The 18,907-nt window shown below is 38.7% G+C and overlaps 2 protein-coding genes across 3 annotated transcripts in view; both read left to right on the plus strand.

Moving 5' to 3' along the window:
• Nucleotides 1-18,907, plus strand: part of IPO11 (importin 11) — a 268,026-nt gene that overhangs the window by 235,628 nt on the left and 13,491 nt on the right. For both annotated transcript variants that reach the window (XM_054986572.1, XM_054986571.1), the window contains 2 exons: nucleotides 8,692-8,787; nucleotides 12,014-12,098. In XM_054986572.1, the coding sequence (XP_054842547.1) occupies nucleotides 8,692-8,787; nucleotides 12,014-12,098 (181 nt within the window). The remainder of the gene's footprint in view (nucleotides 1-8,691; nucleotides 8,788-12,013; nucleotides 12,099-18,907) is intronic.
• LRRC70 (leucine rich repeat containing 70) lies at nucleotides 720-3,267 on the plus strand. Its single transcript, XM_054986577.1, has 2 exons — nucleotides 720-829; nucleotides 1,251-3,267. The coding sequence occupies exon 2, from the start codon at nucleotides 1,262-1,264 to the stop codon at nucleotides 3,173-3,175; it is 1,914 nt and encodes a 637-aa protein (XP_054842552.1). The 5' UTR covers nucleotides 720-829; nucleotides 1,251-1,261; the 3' UTR covers nucleotides 3,176-3,267.

Here is an 18,907-nt window from a genome sequence, read left to right on the forward strand (position 1 = left end):
GCTGGGAAGTTTTAAATATTTATTTGATTGCTTACATAATCTTTGAAGCTAGAAATATATGAATAGATTTTTTTTAAAAACCCGTTAATTGCTAAAGAATTGTTCCTTGTTGTTGGCTTATATAACTGGAGTAATCCTTTCTTCAAGTTCTAAGTACTCTTTCCGTCACCCATTTTACCCATCAGTCACTCAAGTTCTTCTGACACTTGTTTATACTGCAAAGAAATAAATGTGAAAATTCTGTATTGAGACTGAAGTATTTATCTTTCTGTCATTTATCTGTTCTATATGAACCATGGTAGTAATTTAAACAACAAGTTGGATTTCTAAATGCTGAGATTTCTAAATGCTGTAACTATTTCTAAATGCTGAGATGAAGGAATACTTTTTCCTTCCTGAATGTAATTGTTTTTACTAGATATGAACCTATTATGTACAGCCTGTTATATTCTGCTTAAATATGTACATTCTTTATTATACATACATACTATATCAGTACCATGTGAAGACAAAATAAATTTAACTGAACTTTAGAGGAATGAATTGCAGCGATTTTCTTTCTAGCAGTACTTCAGAACTGTAGATAAAATGACTTCCTGTCTCTCAGTTTCCTGTATCCATGGTAACCTTATTTTAACCAGTCATTGTGGAAGAGCCAATGGGAAGAGTAGTGTTTCCTGTAGGAACAGTTGCAGAACCTGTGACAAAATGTAGGAAACTGGAATGTTGTTTAGAAAGTTCTTAAGTGTACTTAACTGCGCTAGCAATTCCAGTGAGCTGCAGTGCAGAACTACAAATTTTAACTGACAAAATGAACACTGCATTCTTGGTGAGTGCAATTTTTAATATATTCTAAACTTAGGAACAGTCAAGAGATAGTGAAAGAATGAGAAGCTACTAATTGAAGTTGCTGAATATAAACAGCAGTGTTTCCTGTTGAGTTTAAGTAGGACAAACCATTAAAAAGTAGTTAAATAGCTTCTATTACTGAAAATTGCTCATCTTATTTAAATTTTAACTCTTCAACTAATCTTCAGCCATGTTAGAAAAATACTGTAATTTTATCATTACTTATAAATTAATAAATTTTAGATATTAGATACAAAGTAATTAATGAGATAAATTAGTTTGTATGTAGCAGTGGTATTAATAGTCAATAAGTAGCAGAAATAACATTAAAAGATTGCATGCTTTTAAACAATGAAATCTGAGCCTTTTGAACAAACCATTTTAAACTTTTTTTCTGATAGCACAATCAGAGATGAGTGGAAGAATCACAATCCAGGATATGTGTCGGCTTTACCACCTTGGGTCGTTTCGGCATATTCTTAACTGTCTTCTTTTGTTGCTGATCCAGAAGGAAATAATTTGTTGTCCATCTGTTTGCAAGCACTGTACAGGCAGACAAGCTGACTGTCGTAATTCAGGTCTTTCATCTATTCCAAAGGATTTCCCCCAAAGTACTATATTCATATATCTAAGTGGGAATAATATATCTCGTATAAATCCAAATGAATTGATCGGGCTTAAGCATCTTGCAGTGCTACACTTGGATGATTCTGGAATTTTAAATGTGTACCCAAAAGCATTTTCTGAATTTAAGAAACTGTGGTACCTACATCTGAATAATAATCGGATTAAGCGTTTGGATCCAGGAACATTTGAAGGACTTTCAAATCTTCATTCTCTATACCTGCAAAATAATGAAATTGCTTTTGTTCCTAGAGGCTTGTTTAGTGGTCTCACTTCAGTCCAATACCTAATGCTTCAGAGCAATCACCTCAGCATCTTAGGTAGTGGCACTTTCTTTGGCATGGCTAGTCTTCGGATTCTTAACTTAGCCAACAATAAGATTTCACGGATATCGAATGCAGCATTTCATCACCTTGACAACCTTACATGTTTGTACCTTGAAGGTAACAATTTAACGTATGTGCCATCAAATGCTTTTGTACTACTGAGCAGTCTTGAAAAACTTTCCTTGTCACATAACCCCATTGGATCAATACCTCCCTTTGCATTTAGAGGACTTGACAAACTCAAATATCTCTCTCTAAAAAGAGCCAACATAAACGTTATTGATGTGAATGGATTTTGGGGGTTAAATCATCTTAAAAAGTTAATTTTGAGCAGTAACAATTTAGAAAATGTTAATTCCAATACCTTTGCATTGTTGAATAATTTAATGTTTCTGCAACTTGACAGAAACAAAATAATCAATATTGCAGATAATGCATTTGCAAAAATGGGATCATCTTTGAAGTTGTTAAATCTAGCATATAATAATCTTACAGATATGCAGCCTAGAGTGATTAGGCCATTGGTTTCATTAACTCACTTACAGGCAGAATACAATCCTTGGAACTGTAGCTGCAGATTACTTGGGCTAATTACTTGGCTAGCTTCGTCTTCAGTCTCTGTAAATATTCATTGCCAATATCCTTCCAGTTTGCATGGAAGGCATTTGAATTATGCTAAACTGGGTTTGTTTACAAACTGTTTCAGCAATTCCACACCACCTGAAATATTCAAGAATATCAAACCAGCAGGTATCCATCACAGCACCACTACTTTATTGATGGCATGGGATAAAACCTTCTCCAGTAGTTCAGTTTACAAACATTTAAAGAATATGGACTCAGATACAGTGACTTTATGGACAGAAGTACCTACCACATCTGGTAGTCAGCATCTTTATGAGGAGCATTCCATTGGAGAGCTCAGACTGGCAGCTACAGTGTTCTCATTTTTAACAGTGGGAATATCAGCACAGATTATACCTGTTAATTTGACCATGGAAGAAAACAGAGAATCTCCTCCAGAAGCTGCTTCTGTATCATTTAAAGCTTCTATTATCTGTACACAGCAAGTAGAGAAACTAACTCGGGCTTTTGACATTTTATTGGCCTTTTTTATTTTAGCTTGTGCTGTTATCTTCTTTCTGATCTATCAACTTACTCAGTTTAGACAGAAACTCAAAATGCGGAAGAACTCTGACAATGGAATAGAATATTATGGTTTTTATCAAGCTGGCAGATACCATGTAACTGATCCCCTTCAGCCTGTACCACAGAATCCACTGGGAAATTCAGAAATGGACAACGTTCAGCTTCCTAAAACAACAGCACTTGCAAGTCAAGCACAGGTCATCTTATTTGAACATTCTGCTTTATAATGTGTCACATAGGATTTCTGATGCTGCTTGTGTAAAAGCAAAACTGCAACTTTGTACAATATTTTATAAATAATACTTTAGCTTTTAATCAATACTTTTTTCAAATAATGTCATTATTTGCTGTCATTTTAATTCACATTTCTGTATGAATCTTAAGCTTTTGTTATGTAATCTTACTCTCTTCTACTTGCCAGTGGAATGTCCTTCATTTATAACTCTTGAATTGCATCAGTATGTGTTCAGCATTACACCTATGTCAGATGTTAAACAATCATTGCCTCCAAAGATTCCAGCATTTTCAAATATTCATTAATATTAAATAATTCATAGAAACAATATAAGACAAGTTGTAAATGAGTAAGTAAAATTGATTATAGCTAGCAGCATCATGAAATACAATTATGTCTAGAACAAACTAGTAGTTAAGGGGGAGAGACTGTGAACTAATATCAGCATTGTAATGCTCTTCTCAACAGAGTGCAAGTCTCCGCTCTAAAGGGAGTAGCATGCTGTGATGGACAGAACCAAGTTAATCCTTTTTTTCCAGTGTTTTGCCCTGGTTGTCTGGAAAGAAAGCTGAAAATGACCAATCAGGGATGTCAGAACACTTGAAGGGAGGGGGAGGAGCAGAGGGGAAAAGATGGAAGTTTGAGCCAGATAGGGTTTCAATGGTCTTTAAGCAGGCTAGGGATCTTGCTCTGTTTCTGGTCACTTAAGGTGAAAGTGGACTGTTTTGTGTGGTGGCCTGATGTGATACACATTGATCTATGGCTCTCCTATGTAGTCTTTCTAGGTGATTAAAAAGCGATTGGGGTAGGTTGAAGTTTACATTTTACAAAGACTCTACAGGTCATCTGAAAGCTTAAGAAATCTAAGGGAAACTTGGCAATTCCTGGCTAACTTTCCTGGCTAGCTCTCCAGTCTATAGATATAGAATAGATTAATACAGATAAATATGAAGGCCAGTGTAGTTTAGTGGTTAGAATGTCAGACTAGGATCTGGAAGAACCAGGTTTGAATCCCTGCTCTACTGTAGAAGCTTGCTGGATTACCTTGGGCCAGTTATACACTCTTAGTCTAACTAACTTCACAGGATTGTTGTGGGAATAAAATGGAGGAAAGGAGAATTAAGTAAACCACACTGGGTCCCCATTGGGGAAAAGGGTGGGATAGAAATATATAAATAAAAATATACACACATTTTACATTCCAGTGGTAAAAAGTTTTTCATGAATATCCCTAGTTTACTTCCCCATTTCCCCAACTGTAAATAAACCTTTGACTTGTATTCAATTTCAGTTCTCTTCCTTGAAGATAATTTTAGGTGGGTAGCCATGTTGGTCTGTAGTAAGAAGAACAGATTATAAATTGAATCAGTCAGTCAACAGGATTTGAGTCCAGTGGCAGCTTAGTGACTAACAAGATTTTCAGGGTACAATATTTTGAGAGTCAGAGCTCTCTTCTTCGTGTGTTTGAAGAAGGGACCTCTGCCTCTTGAAGCTCATACCCTGAAAATCTTTTTGGTCTCGAAGGTGCTACTGGACTCAAATCCTGCTGTACTCCTTGGTATTAAGTGTGGAGAAGCTTATAATCAGGTTTTTACTGAGGCAGGGGATAGGGTATCTCAGGAACACCATCACAATTTACAAGTGGGGAGGCTATAAGTAAATAGTATCAAGCCCTGGCAGACCAGTAAATAAACAGTGCTTTGACCTCTTTCAAAGGTGTGTTTGATATTGTGATGAGGAAGTGTGGTGTATACTCCTCAGTTAATCCCAGAATCAATACTTACTACAATTGTGAGGACAGTACCATTGGGCTATATCAGATTTTTCTGCTAAAAATATTTTAGTGCCCAGTGCTGCCACCCTAAACCATCACACATGCCTATTGTCATTTACTGTAGCAGCTCAATATTCCTGGAAAGAAATGGTCATATGTATATTTGAAAGTATGTTTCTAGTGAACAAACTGTGTATTCTTTATCACAGTCACAGAGAACTTGTTTACCGTCTACTGTAAAAACGTATGCATTTTTCACTAACATCAAACCATTTTGACAGTTCTTTTATCTGTTTGAAACAACCTTCTTGACACTGAAATTTGTGTTTATTTCATTTAAAATGGGCTTTTCCCCTAAAGGGATGCTTCATTAGTAAGATGGGAGAAGTTTACCTGCAACAGTGAAAATGGGTGTCATCTCTCACCCCGCCCCCCAAAGTAAAAGCTCAAAACTGGTTCCTGGGCAGTTGACTGGTTTATAACTATATGGTGATAAGATCCCATCCTTCTGAAACACCTGGATGTGTAGTCGGAATGAAACTTTGCAGTAAGCTTGGCAAAAACTTGTTTCAGAAAAATTAATTTCAAATCTGCTATTAGTTGGTAGTATTCACTAACTAGCCTGACATCCTCTTGAGGACTTGGGGAAAAAATAGAATGGCCCCCAAACTTTGAGGGGGTTGGTTCTGAAGCAAGCAATAACATAACTCCACACACAGTAAGACAACAGAACAATCTCACTGCATGTATGATATATGCATATCTGATTCTTATGAACTTTCCAGCCTGTCTGAGGTAGAAGAATCATGGCAATAGGGTACACTCTTATAGGACTTGATGTTCATACATCACATGTGCAGAAGTGGGTTTGAACTTCATGTGAACCAGTGTTTCTTTACAAATTGAGTTGAAGGTTCAAATAAGTCAATAGCAGAAGTTGCACAGTTATGTACAATTACTAATACTGAACCTATAGTGTCCCACTGTAATAAGCCAACAACATATAAACAGAAAGTTTGTCTTGGAATTATTTCAGAAGCGTATCATAAATGTTTCTAGGATTTCTTAAATTGTTTAAACCAGAATTAAAGGAAGAGCTTTTGCATCGCTAACTGCAACTCTTTCCTCTTTAAATAAGCAGCAGTCATTCTTACAGGATTTCAGTGTGGTCGCAAAGGCTTGATTAGTTGGTGATTACTGTGGCCAGTAACAGGCCTGACATTCCTTACAGTATTTTGAGATAGGAGAAGAAAAAAAATAATTGAAATACCATGCCTTTTGCAAAATCTGTCTCTATTTGATCACTAGCCTCATACTTACAGCTTGTGATAAAGAGGTCAGAGAGGACAAAATAATTACATTTTCTGCCTGAAAATCTCCATATTGTTCAAAAGGGTACTATCCCAATCTACCAGCTTCTTTGGTTCATAATAAGAATAATTTAAATCATAGAATTGGATAGAGGAAGCACATCAAATCTGTCTGCTATAAGACAAAGTCCTCTACATATCAATAAACCATCAGGCCAGTTAATGAGCCTGCCGAGCAGAAGGGATGAGTGACACTCATTACAATCACAGTTATAATGATCCATCAGACCTTGAATATGAGTAAAATTCATCTCCCAAACATTAACAAAAGAAATTTTACTGTTTCTAGAAGGAGCAGTCCTGAATTCTGAAGGGAAATCCTATGAAATGCAATGCAACATATTTTTATTGTATATAAAATAATTTGTATAAGACAGTATTATTGCTTCTTTATCAGACAATTTCAAATGTTTCTGCAGGGTAGTATATTTTCCTTCTTTTACAGTTGTGGAGAGCCACAACTCGCCATAACAAGTAACCATTTGGTCTAAGAGCCATTATTAGCCTCCAAATTTATGGTAAATTCAAATGATCATATAACCTGTGGGTTTGTCCCTCACATGTAGCTTTTCTTCAGTCTTGACACAGGCACTAACCCACAGTAGAGCACAAAGCCTCCATAGTGTAGGACCCTTCCTTAGATTAACATTTTTTTAAATAAACATGTATGGCGGGAGGGGTGGGTAGGTGGGTAGATCTCCCACCACACAGAAACACACACACTCAAACACACACAAGCCTTTCTCACCCCTTTGTCACCCAGGCAATTAAAGGCTGGGAGTCCACCATCACACGCCACCTGTCTAGTCTCCACTACGGCAGAGAGCCCTGATCCAAATCCACTCAGAGTCCCCTCTCTCTTCTTCCAGAGGCTCTGTCGGACAGGCAGTCGCTTCCCTATATTTGCCTCCCCTCCCCAGCTACAGCCCAGGGGGAAAGGGAACTCTGAGGTTACTTTTCCTCAGTATATGCTGCCACCATTTAGACCACGTCCATTTAACATGACCAGAGTGTTTGTGTACATGTCGGATAACAAAAACAAAACAAAATTTATTTATAAGAAAGAACATAAGAATAAACACATTTTAAACTACCAAACGTACAGAAAAAGGTTTCAAAGTAAAAGAATAGATTAACAGCCAGCTATCTTTCTGCTGCCTCTCTTAGCAGTATCTCAAACCCTTCTCCTATTTCAGTCTCTCAAAAGCCTACTTTTCCCTCCAGTGGGCTCCCAAACTCTCATTGACTCAGCATTCCACCCACTCCTATTGGCTGCCTCCCAGGAGAGGTGGAGCTAGAGCCAGTCCTGTCCACCACAGCACAAAACATGTCTACTCTACCAATAATTTTTTGGCATGATTAACAAATATTATATGCTGAAATTTTCCCAGTTAAGTGCTGTTTTTCATAAAAGAATAAGACCTGGTGTATGTGAGATTTTAATGTTTTCCAGCTGCTACCCAACAGTGTGTATACCTTCTCCTGGATTCATCTTGCAGCTGTGTAGTTCCCCATGGTTGATTTCTCATCTGATACCTTGGGAGGTGTGTTCATTCCTTTAATTGAGTGCACATGTACAATTCATCACATGTACAGTTCACCTTCTGCCAAGTCTGACAGAATGAATCTGAAAGAAGTTTAAATCTACACTGCTTTCTGTAATATGTGATTACTGGTTTCAAAGTTGACTACACCAAATATGGTTTGCAGATAGGTGCCTACAGCCTGTTACTATGATTATGTATCTGTATTGTCATCTTGTGTGGTTCTCTCATTTGTCCCTTTTGCTAGTTTTATATTTGTCTTTTTGTCAGAAAAACAACAGATGTGAGTTTGTTTTTAGAAACTATTAATCTAGGTAAGTGGACTTCAGCCCATAGGTTGGGAATTCCAGGTGGTTTTCAGAACCCCACTGCTAAGTCATTACCCCCTATAGAGCTACCAGTTTTGTTTTTGTTGTTTTGTGGCATTCTGGAAGGACCTACTGCTATGGCACGTCTGTAGAGAACAAGATTCCCACACTTCCTGACTTCCATTTTAACGGCATGCTGAGAGGAATACTAAGATGGTAAAGCAAGGTGGAAAGGATTGCTTTCTAGCACAGACACATTTGAGAACTCGGGTTCCTCATCTTCTGGTCACACCACTGTGGTGTCATGTGACTTCCTGTCATGTGCTTTTAGCTCATTGAGTCCCATGATGCTACCTGGGGTTAAGTTGAAGTTTACTGGTTGAGGTAATTCTCTGCTTTTAGGAAGACAGCCTGTCAATGTGCTCAGTTAAGTGTTAAGAACTCTCCTGAAACTGCTCAGCAAGCTTTCAGTTTAGCTAGTTGAGCAAAATTATTCTCCTGCTCTTTTTCAGTATCATTCAAGATAAATTTTGTGGTATCATAAACGTTTCGGTGGAAGGACTGCATGATGTCATGACTGAAGATACGGAAACAAAGACATTCAAAGAGTAAGTGAAAGACTAAATTGCTCTGGTTATGGCATGTGTTTTACTGCCAAAGCTATTTGGTCAGCACTACTATCTTTATAAATACCAATTCCATGGTAAAGATATAAGTGATACTTATATAAGTGATACAGTCAAATATGAATAACTTGTGGCAGTTTAAAGCCCTAGAGGAGTTTGGCTCATAGAGGGAAGTAAGGCATTATACATTCAGGTATAATGTTTGGGGTAGAGGACTGATATAAACAGTCCTCTACCCCAAACAGATGTCCTTATTTATATGAGCATGCACATATATAAAAGAAGTAAAACCATGCAATAGTTTCACTCATTGTTTGTAAAATTTCCTCAGTGTTATCATAGCTGTCATCTGGATCAAATGAAATTATTCCTGTTGAATAGACATAGGCACGAACCAAAAAAAAAAAAGAACCACATGATTCGTGGTTCGTAGCATTCCACGAACCACGAACTTCCGACCTTTTCCTGGTTCATGGTTCGTGGTCCAAGAGGCTGTCATTTCACTGACCCCTGCGCTGGAACCAGCACTGGGTCTGTGAAACTAACAGCCCCTTTTTTCTGCCGCTCTAGCAGGAGGAGAAAGAGCCTGTCATTTCACAGACCCTGCGCCGGTTCCAATGCGGGGGTTAATCCACCTTTGGAGAAAAGTGGATTAAAACATATCATAGACAAATAAATACATTAAAAGGGAAATACAGGGTGGATTTAATGTGCATACAGGTTGCCAGAGTTGGCCTAATTAGTTATTTTCCCTTAGGTGTGTTATAAATTACCATGTGAAAGGTAGAGATTTCCATTTATTTCTGATGCTACACACAAATACTATGGTTCTAAAAAGCAGCCTTAGGATTTCTTTTTCCACGACACAAGGTTATTTTCTATGTGTATATGCACACACATGCACAGAACACAGAGAAGATAACTTGTCTAGGTAAAATATGTACTTAAATATTTCAAATTGAACTTTTTCTCATCGGCCTTTCTTAGCATATTTCAACAGTAGAGATGGGCACAAAACAAACCCGGAACAAAATTTTGTACAGAATGGCTGGTTCATTTGCACCAAAACACGCGTTCTGTGAGACACGCCAGTTTCAGCCCATCAGCTGAACCCAGCGCAGGGTTTGTGAAACTGACAGCCTCTGTGCAGGAGAAAGGGGCTGTAAGTTTCGCAGACCCCACACTGGGTTCAGCCGATGGGCTGAAACTGGTGTGGGGTCTGTGAAACTGACAGCCTCTTTTCCTGCTGCCTGGGCTGTCAGTTTCACAGCCCCCATGCTCGAACAGTGCAGAGTCTGTGAAACTGACAGCCTGGGCAGCAGGAAAAGAGGCTGTCAGTTTCACAGACCCTGTGCCGGTTCCAGAGCGGGGTCTGTGAAATGACAGCCTCTTTCTCCTGCTGCCAGAAATAAATGGAATATTTTTTACAACCCTGCTTTTTGGGAGATTTCTCGTCATCACTTATACAGTGGACTCTAAAATCGAGAGATTAGGGGACTCAATGTGCAGATGAGAAAGTGGTGGTGGGAGGAAGGGTATAGATTTGTTAGGTACTGGGGGACTTTCTGGGCCAAGCCAAAAGAAACAGAGCTCACTTGAAATGAAATTGAACAGGCTGCTGGTGCTAAACATAAGAGAAGTTGCAGAGCAGCTTTTTAACTAAATCCTAGGTTTTGAAAGCCTGAACCCTAAGGGATATTGTAGTAAATGCTTGGGGTAAAGAGGGCAGTAAAAGAGAAGGCCTTGTGAGAAAAACAATGGGATGAGGAAAGTGAGGCCCATTGGCTAGGGAAATGAGGTCCAAGCGTCTATATGTTAAAGCTAGAAGCTTCTGAGCCAAGATGCAAGGAGATGGAGTGCTTGGTGTTAAATGAATTGAAAACAAAATTGTAATATTTGTAATGCCCTTGTATGGTGTAGATTCATGGAATGCTGTGTATAAATCTCAAAGATATTGCAGGGCTGGAAAAAGTACAAATGAAAGCAGTCAAGATTATTAAGTGATTGGAGCATCTTTCCTATGAGGAAAGGCCAGTCTTTAAACTCTGAGAGTTGGGTATCAAAGTTTAGAAAAAAGTTAACTGAGGGGAGGGGACATGATAGAGGTTTATGAAATTATTCATTAGGCGGGGAAAGTGGTTAGAAATAACTTTTTCTACATCTTTCATAATACTGGAATTTGAAGTCACCCAATGGTAGATGGCTAGTACATTCAGAATGAACAAAACGCAAGTACTTAACTCTATGAGCAATTAAATTGTGAAGTTCACTATTCATAGTGATACATTTTAAAGCATATACGGCTTGCATAGATGGTTCATTAATTTATCATAAGATTACAACTTGAGAGACAGAAAGTCATAACAGTGGGCAGTGAAAATTGTAGCAGCATACTCATTGACTTCTGCTATAGTCTGCTGAATTAGTTAGCTTGGAGTATGTGACGTATCAGTCATGTTACAAAGGAATTTAGGATGAAGATAAAATTAGGAATAAGAAGAGAGCAGGACAAGAAGGAATTCTTCCTCCCTTTGCCCCTCCTGCAGATTCCTACTAGATATGGGCACAAACCGAAATACAAACCAAAATTCATGATGAACCAAGCCAGTTCGTGGTTTGCAAACCAGTGGTTCGTCAGAGCCCATTTCTGACGAACCGCCATGAACTTTAGGCTGGTTTGTTTGGTTTTTGTCACTCCAGGCAGCCTGGCTCCGATCAATCCGTTTCCTAGGCAACAGGGGATGGACTTCCTGCAGACCTTCTGCTAATCCAGAAGTGGCCTTCTGCTGGCCCGGAAGTGACATTTTCACGAACCAAAACGAACCGGTTCGTGAACTGGGGCAGGTTCGTGAAATTTCGTGGTTTGTGAAATGTGACGAACCATGAACCACCCGGTTTGGGTTTTTTTTCTGGTTCATGCCCATCTCTAATTCCTACTTTACTTCGTTTACCATCAAAATTTGCTGCTCCTGTTTGAACCCCAATTGAAATTGTTGCACTATGTGAAACACTAAAAAATCAAAAAACAAACCTCACCCCAAATGCAATGTTAATATATAATTACATTTGTGATGCTGTGCTGCAAGCACAGTTCTGTTAAATTACATGTATTGACATATAACAAACATATGTTCACAATATTTTGCTTTGTTAGGCCATACTCCTAGTTAAAAACTGAAATTGAAAATATTTATATTTGTGTTCTTAGTTGCATGTTGATGTCCGTTTCTGAAGAGCCCAAAGTAACAGAAGAAGAAGAGCCCCCCACAGAACAGGATAAAAGGAAAAAGATGGTAAGTTTTGAGCCAGCTCTTAAATTTAAAGAGTTGCAATTTTACCAACAGAGGAATAACATTTTATTGCTTAGTTCAGTTAACTCATTCCTGCCACAGGCATCATTCATGAAACATTCTGCTCCAGCAATTAGGTTAGAAAACTTTATAATGGCAATGGATGAGTTTTTAGAGTCTGAAAAAACAACAACCCAAAAGAGCAATAAATACATAACCATATTAAAGAAAAAGGTACTAAAATAAATATTGGGAAATAATAGAACTTACAATTTGAAATTGACTATACGGTAGAATTTAGATGCATAGATGTATTTTGAGATGTATTTTTCCATTGATCCCTTATCTCCCCTGTCTGCTTCTGAATGAACTGTCTGTTTCAAAAGCAGTTTACCATCTCCTAATATTGTTCTTATCCATGCACTGAGTGAGACCCTGCTGGTTTGTCTGCTTGGCCTGCTCTGTGGAATAGGTAATGATCCTGAAAGCGCTTTCTGAATGCCCTGAACTTCAGCTTATATTTGCCTATGTCCTCATGGCTTAACATCTTAAAACGTTATTGCTTATAGATTTCTTCAGTGCAGTAATTGATAACAAATATGATGAACTATTTTAGGAGTCTGTATTTAAAGACTGCCACGCTTCACTGAAGTACATACAATTCTAGATTCTGTAATCACCCACTGAGTCACAGATGTCAATATTATAATTAAACAAGATATAGTGATTAAAAGTGTAAATGAAATCTAGAGAGGTTTCTGATTTGTTTTTACGGAAAAGGATGAGTCATAGGATGGAAATAAATCTTGTCCTTGATCTGTTTAGAGAGATTTAGAATGAGAAATGCTTTAATTTCAAGCCTTACAAAGAGTATAAATATTAAAGAAGTAGCTATTACTGGATTCTCAATTTGATGGAAAACAAGCAAAGTGGAAGCACTTGAGACAAAAACTCTGAGAATATAGTTGGATATGTAGGATAGAATTGATAGGATGGAATAAACAGAGGAAGAGTATGTTTCCCTTGCATCAGACCGTGATGTCAAGATTTGGAAAATACAGAGGCCTCCTAGGAAGATATTTGCTAAGCCATTCACAGATAAAACTGTTCACATGCATCACGTGCCCAAACTCCACAAAAGAAAACATTTTTAATGTATGTAATTGCTTTTAGGTATCCATTTTTCAAAAATAGTGTCATCACTCTGTGTGTTGCTGTGATACCCAGTTGTTTGGCACGATTATTTTAATAGAAGCAGTGGTGCAAACAGACTTGGAATGTTGGTTGACAATGTGTTCCAGCTGGCATAGCTATTCAAGGGAACTGTGGGACAAAATGATTTGAACACTGAAGTCTATTGCTTTTGTTAAACTTATACCATGGTATGTTAAACTTTGGTAAAGAATGCCTCCTATTGACCAAGTGGAGAATGATCACAAATCATAAGAGCAAAAATGATAAGGAGCTGCTTTTCTTTTCCTGTAAAGTTAAACACAGTCTTCTCCCCATGTATGTGGTGTTTCCAGGGCTAGTTATAGCTAGGATGTTCCTTTCCTTTTTTGAAAGTTTCCTGGGTTCCTGGGATTTTCATTAGTGATCTTCAGTTAGGATGACAAGCATACATGTGGATGAAGATACCTTCTGTTTTCTGTTACAATTCATGGACTGTTCACAGTGTATCTTCATACAGATATAATGTAATAAGTGTGCTTTCATGTTTGTTTTACAAAATTTTGATAGATACATTTTGCAATCCATGGGCACAGAAAACATTCTGTTGAATAATTGAGTGAATTTCAATGACCAGTAGCTACATTGTAGCTGCTTGGATCACTAGGTGACATATGTAATCACATGATGAGGCAGCCTCTTTACCGTTGAAATGGAGGGCTGAGTCTTATGGATCCATTCTGCTAATGGCAGGTTGTTCCTCCAGTGCAAGGAGCCCTTCCCCTTACGAAAGAGGCGCTTCCAGTACAGGAAAACGTCATCTTTAGTGAAACGAATCCAAGGAATCAAACAACTTAGGCTGAAAACTAGACTCTGGATGAATGGCATGTCTAGCATATCTTCCTCTTCTGTCTCCCAATAACTTCCACTGTTTCAAAATATATGAAGTGACTAGGGGTGTGCACAGGAAAAAAATGCATTTGATTTGATTCGGTAATATCAAATTGGGGGGAAGTCAGAATTCGGGGAATACCAAATTCATTCTCCAGTTTGGTTCGGTAATACACATTCGGTAAAATTCGACCATTTTTTCCTATGGGAGATTCAATTTGGAACTTTCCAGTGGCTGGTGGGTTTGTTTTTTGACCAAATTTGCAGGGGAACTACTCCTAACTGTCCTAACGACCTCCAAGTTTCATAAAGATTAAACCAAGGGGGGACTATTTTATGCCCTCCCCCAAAGAAGGTGCCCCCAGCTACCTCCCATCTCCATTATTCCTTGTGGGGGAAAACCTACAACTAGCCTATCTTAAAAACACTTTTTCAAAGTTCACACTTTATAACTCTCTCAGGATAATCAAAAAGTGCACACTGACACCACTAGGTGAAGCTAACAAACTGAACTAAGCACCCCAGAACAACAATTGAATACCTGACCAAACCAAAGTTCTATACCAACAGAAAACAGAACCCAGCAAAAAGCACCAATCAAACTTCTGTAAAGAAAACCTAACAAGGGAAAACAGCCCTCCTAGAAGAACAAGCAGTAAATGAACAGTAAATATAACCAACTTCAAAAAGCCATAAATCAACCCTCCCACAAAAGCCCAGCCAAAGCACAGCAAAAAAGCAGTTTTTAAAATGAAAACTTAAAAAAACCCTTTCTCTCCCCCCACCCCTACCCCCCCCCAGACACCAGGCCAACCCCCTTCCCCCAAAGAGAAAATACCCAGTGAGTCTACAGTTCCCAAACCATGCAGCAGCCAGGAATCCACTCTTATCACTGCACAGCAGGATCCAGTTGCAGTCCAAAGCAGGCCAGGAGAGAAAGCCAACAGCCAGCAGCAGCAGCAAGCAGGCAGTGTCTCTCAGTCTTCAGGCCAGAGCAAATGAAGACTGACTGAGGCAAGCCTCCTAATCTAACTCCTTGCAGCAGTTTTAAAAAGGCACTCTCCGTCTTGAGAATCCCTTTGGCCAGAGAAGGTGAACTGCTGCAAGAATTGGCCACTCTACTCCCCCTTCCCCTTTCTGCCTCGGACTCACTACCCCACCCTTCTCCCCCCTCCCATCTGATAAAAAAGGTGGGAAGCAGTGTTTCTTTGGTGTTTCTTTGCTGTTCCTCACAGGTAGCAATCAATGAAGAAGAGCAAGAGCAGGCATAGCACACAACCTGATAGTACTTTGCATATTGTATGATGGTAGGTGTTACAGGGGAGAGAATTGGAGGAGAGTCAGGGCTGCTAATTTTGGCAGGGTTCCCCATATTTATTTAACTATTTATAATCTGCAGGCTTTGTAATATTTAAGTTTGGCTTTTATTTCTTTATATCTCTATAATAATACAATCATCTGACCTCTCCCCCATCAAGCACTATCGCCAGCAGCCACCAACCAAAGTTAAAATTAGTCTTTTCCACATTTGTGTAAATATATATGGTTATTGCTGAGCCAGCAATTCTGCACTGTTGCAGAAGAGAAGAGAAAGAGAGACACTTTTCATCAGCTTGCCTGGCCACCTGCTACATCCCTCCATCAGCAGCTGGGCACTCTTCAGCAGAGGGAGGGGAGAACATCCCCTTCACCAGTAGATATTTAAAATTTCTTTGTTAGCTGTCTTGGACTTTCTTTTGTAAAAGAAAGATGAGATATAAATAGATAGGAAAATGGAAAATCTGTTTTATTAGAAACCTGCAGCACATGTTAAATATCCTATTTTATGACCTAATTTTTTGTTGCAATGTGCTTTTAAACATTTTAATAATGCCTTAACACGTAATGAATAGTTCAGTTTTTGCAGCATCTGATAACATTACTTAATGAATTGTGTTTTTTTTAAAAAATTATTCCAAAGCTACATTTTTGTATCCTTCATAGCAATCCACTGTAATTGAAAATTATGCTAATGACTTAAAAAAATTCTGTGTGAAGTAATTGATTTCAAAGTGTATAATTAGGTTACTTCTCACAGTTGACAACATCGGATTATCAAAAATGTATTTCTGTTTCATTAAGGATGAAATTCAGTATCATTAATATCTTACTTCACACACATGTTGACATTATCTATACATTCTTCAGTGAGTGTGGACCAAGTATCTGTAACTTTGGGTGTGTTCGGCATATATACAGAAGAATGTAGAGTTGTTCAAGCTCAACTACTAAAGTATTAAAACACTGCATTTCTTAGGTTAAGAGTAAAATTCTTTTCCTCTGAATTAAGTTTTTTACAATGTTTTTACTCCAGGGGGTTCTAGTATATAGAATATCTGGAGTCAGGCTCGATTTTTGGACAGAAGTGGCCCTGGTTGCCCTGACTGATGATCTTCATTGGGAGAATGATGGAGTGTGGCCCTATAGTTTTCTCTTGGACCTCTCAACAGCTTTTAGTACCATCAATCATAGCATCCTTCTGGACAGGCTGACTGCATTGGGAGAAGGCGATACCCTACTACAGTCGTTCTGCTCTTAACTGACCAACTGATACCAGAAAGTGGCACTGGGGACTGCTGTTTGGCCCTGTAGCATTTGTGCTGTGGTGCCTCTGGGAGAGCCAGTTTGGTGTAATGGTTAAGAGCAGCAGGACTGTTAATCTGGAGAACCAGGATTGATTCATCACTCCTCCGCTTGAAGCCATTTGGGTGACCTTGGGTCAGTCACAGCTTTTCCAGAGCTCTCTCAGCCCCACCCACCTCATAAGGTGATTGTTGTAGGGATAATAATAATATACTTTGTAAACCGCTCTGAGTGGGCATTCAGTTGTCCTGAAGGGCTGTATATCAAATGTTGTTACTTAACCTCTACGTGAAACTACTGGGAGAGATCAGGGGATTTGGAATGAGGTGCCACCAATATGCGGATGATACCCAGCTCTGTTTCTCCTTAACAGCTGAGTCAAGTGGGTCTATGGAATTCCTGAACAGATGCCTAGGATGGTTGAGGGCCAATAAACTGAAGCTCCGTATAGCCAAGACTAAAGTGCTGTTGGCCAGTACATAATATGCTCAAGGATTGCAGAGTCAGCCTGTCATGGATGGCATTTCTCTTCCCCTGAAGGAGCAGGATCCATAGCTTGGGAGTGCTGTTGGATCCAGGCCTGTACCTGGAGACTCAGGTCTCCTCTATGACATGTAACACCTTTTACAAGCTTCAGCTGATACACCAGCTACAGCCATTCCTCAGACAGTGTGATCTCACCACAGTGATCCATCCAGGTTATATTATGGTAATGCACTCTGTGTGGGGCTGCCTTTGAAAATGGTACAAAAGTTCCAGTGGGTCCAAAATGTGGCAGACAGAGATGAAATACGGGCATCATATCACCTCTGTGTTGGAAATCGATATCTGTTTATGGACACAATTCAGAGTGCTGGTTCTTACCTTTAAGGCCTTAAATGATTTGGGACCAGGGACCAGTACTTCATGGATTGCCTTCTCCCATACTGTTCACTCTACTAGCTAAGGTTCTCCTCACAAGCCCTGCTCTCTACATTCAGAGGTAAGGCAAGTAGCAGCTGGAGACAGGGCTTTTTCAGTGGTGGCATCTTACCTGTGGTATGCCCTTCCCCCTTCAGACTTACCTGGCACCTACTTTATTCTTGTTTAGGTGCCAGACCAAAACCTAGGCTTTTAATTTGGGGGTTGATTTTTTAAAACGTTTTATAATTCGCTTGAGAAATGTTTAAGACTGCATTTTTAATGCAGTTTTACTTAATAACTTCTATGTTTATGTTTGTATTATGTTTTACGTTGTAAGTTGACTCAGGCAGGTTCCCTGGAGAAACAGCATAGAAATTTTCCAAATAACAAATAAAATACTCTGCAGCATTTTTTCAAACCATTTGTGCTCTTTTTCTTCAGCAGTTGCCAGCAGGATACTCATGGGTTAGCAAAGAAGATGATAACTTATATGTTTCATTTCTGTATTGTTGTTTCCGATATCCAAAAATAGCATTTTCTGAAATACAGTGTATTGAAAAAATTACAAGCTGTAAGGGCAGATTTCCTGTTTGCTTCAAGGCCATCTTAGGTTTAACAAGCACATTTCTGTGCTTTAACTTGGCCTTCCATATGAGAAGATGCATGCAGTTTGAAGGTGGTGATTTACAGCTCCTCCAAATTAGAAAGAACGTAACCTAGTTATTTATTTAGAGAATTGCAAGTTGAAGGGCATCTTACCCTTGTTGACTTCAGGGCAACCCTTGGCGTAATGTGAGCACACTTGGATGCTAATGTTTGCAGGAACAACAGTTGTGATAAGGAAGAAGTTTTTGAGAGTGATGTGTTAGGCTTGCATCATTGAACGCCAGGGAGTATGTCTGCATAAAAAGTTATTTATAGATGACATGCGAGAAAGTTGCTTGATTGTGTGGGGCATATGAGAAATAGGCATTCACCTTTATGGAGTGATTGCAGGTGAAACTCTGATGGACTTTTTAAAAGAAGAGAAAATATATTCAGGTCTTGCAGGTACAACAAGTAAATGAAAGGTATTTCAGTAGATAAATAATCACTTGCTTCAGAATTGCCTGAACACATTTTTGTTATAGTTGGTGATTACTCATGTCCTACATCTCCTTCTTTTTATAATTGTACAGTTGCTGACTGAGAAGATGTGAGTAAGAAATCTCCATTAGAACCAATTG

The sequence above is a fragment of the Eublepharis macularius genome, chromosome 8 (genome assembly GCF_028583425.1).
Source record: "Eublepharis macularius isolate TG4126 chromosome 8, MPM_Emac_v1.0, whole genome shotgun sequence".
Taxonomy (NCBI): Eukaryota; Metazoa; Chordata; class Lepidosauria; order Squamata; family Eublepharidae; genus Eublepharis; species Eublepharis macularius.

What these genes read in the sequence shown, in the direction of transcription:
- LRRC70 (XM_054986577.1), top strand. Translation starts at nt 1,262, where the DNA reads ATGAGTGGAAGAATCACAATCCAGGATATGTGTCGGCTTTACCACCTT.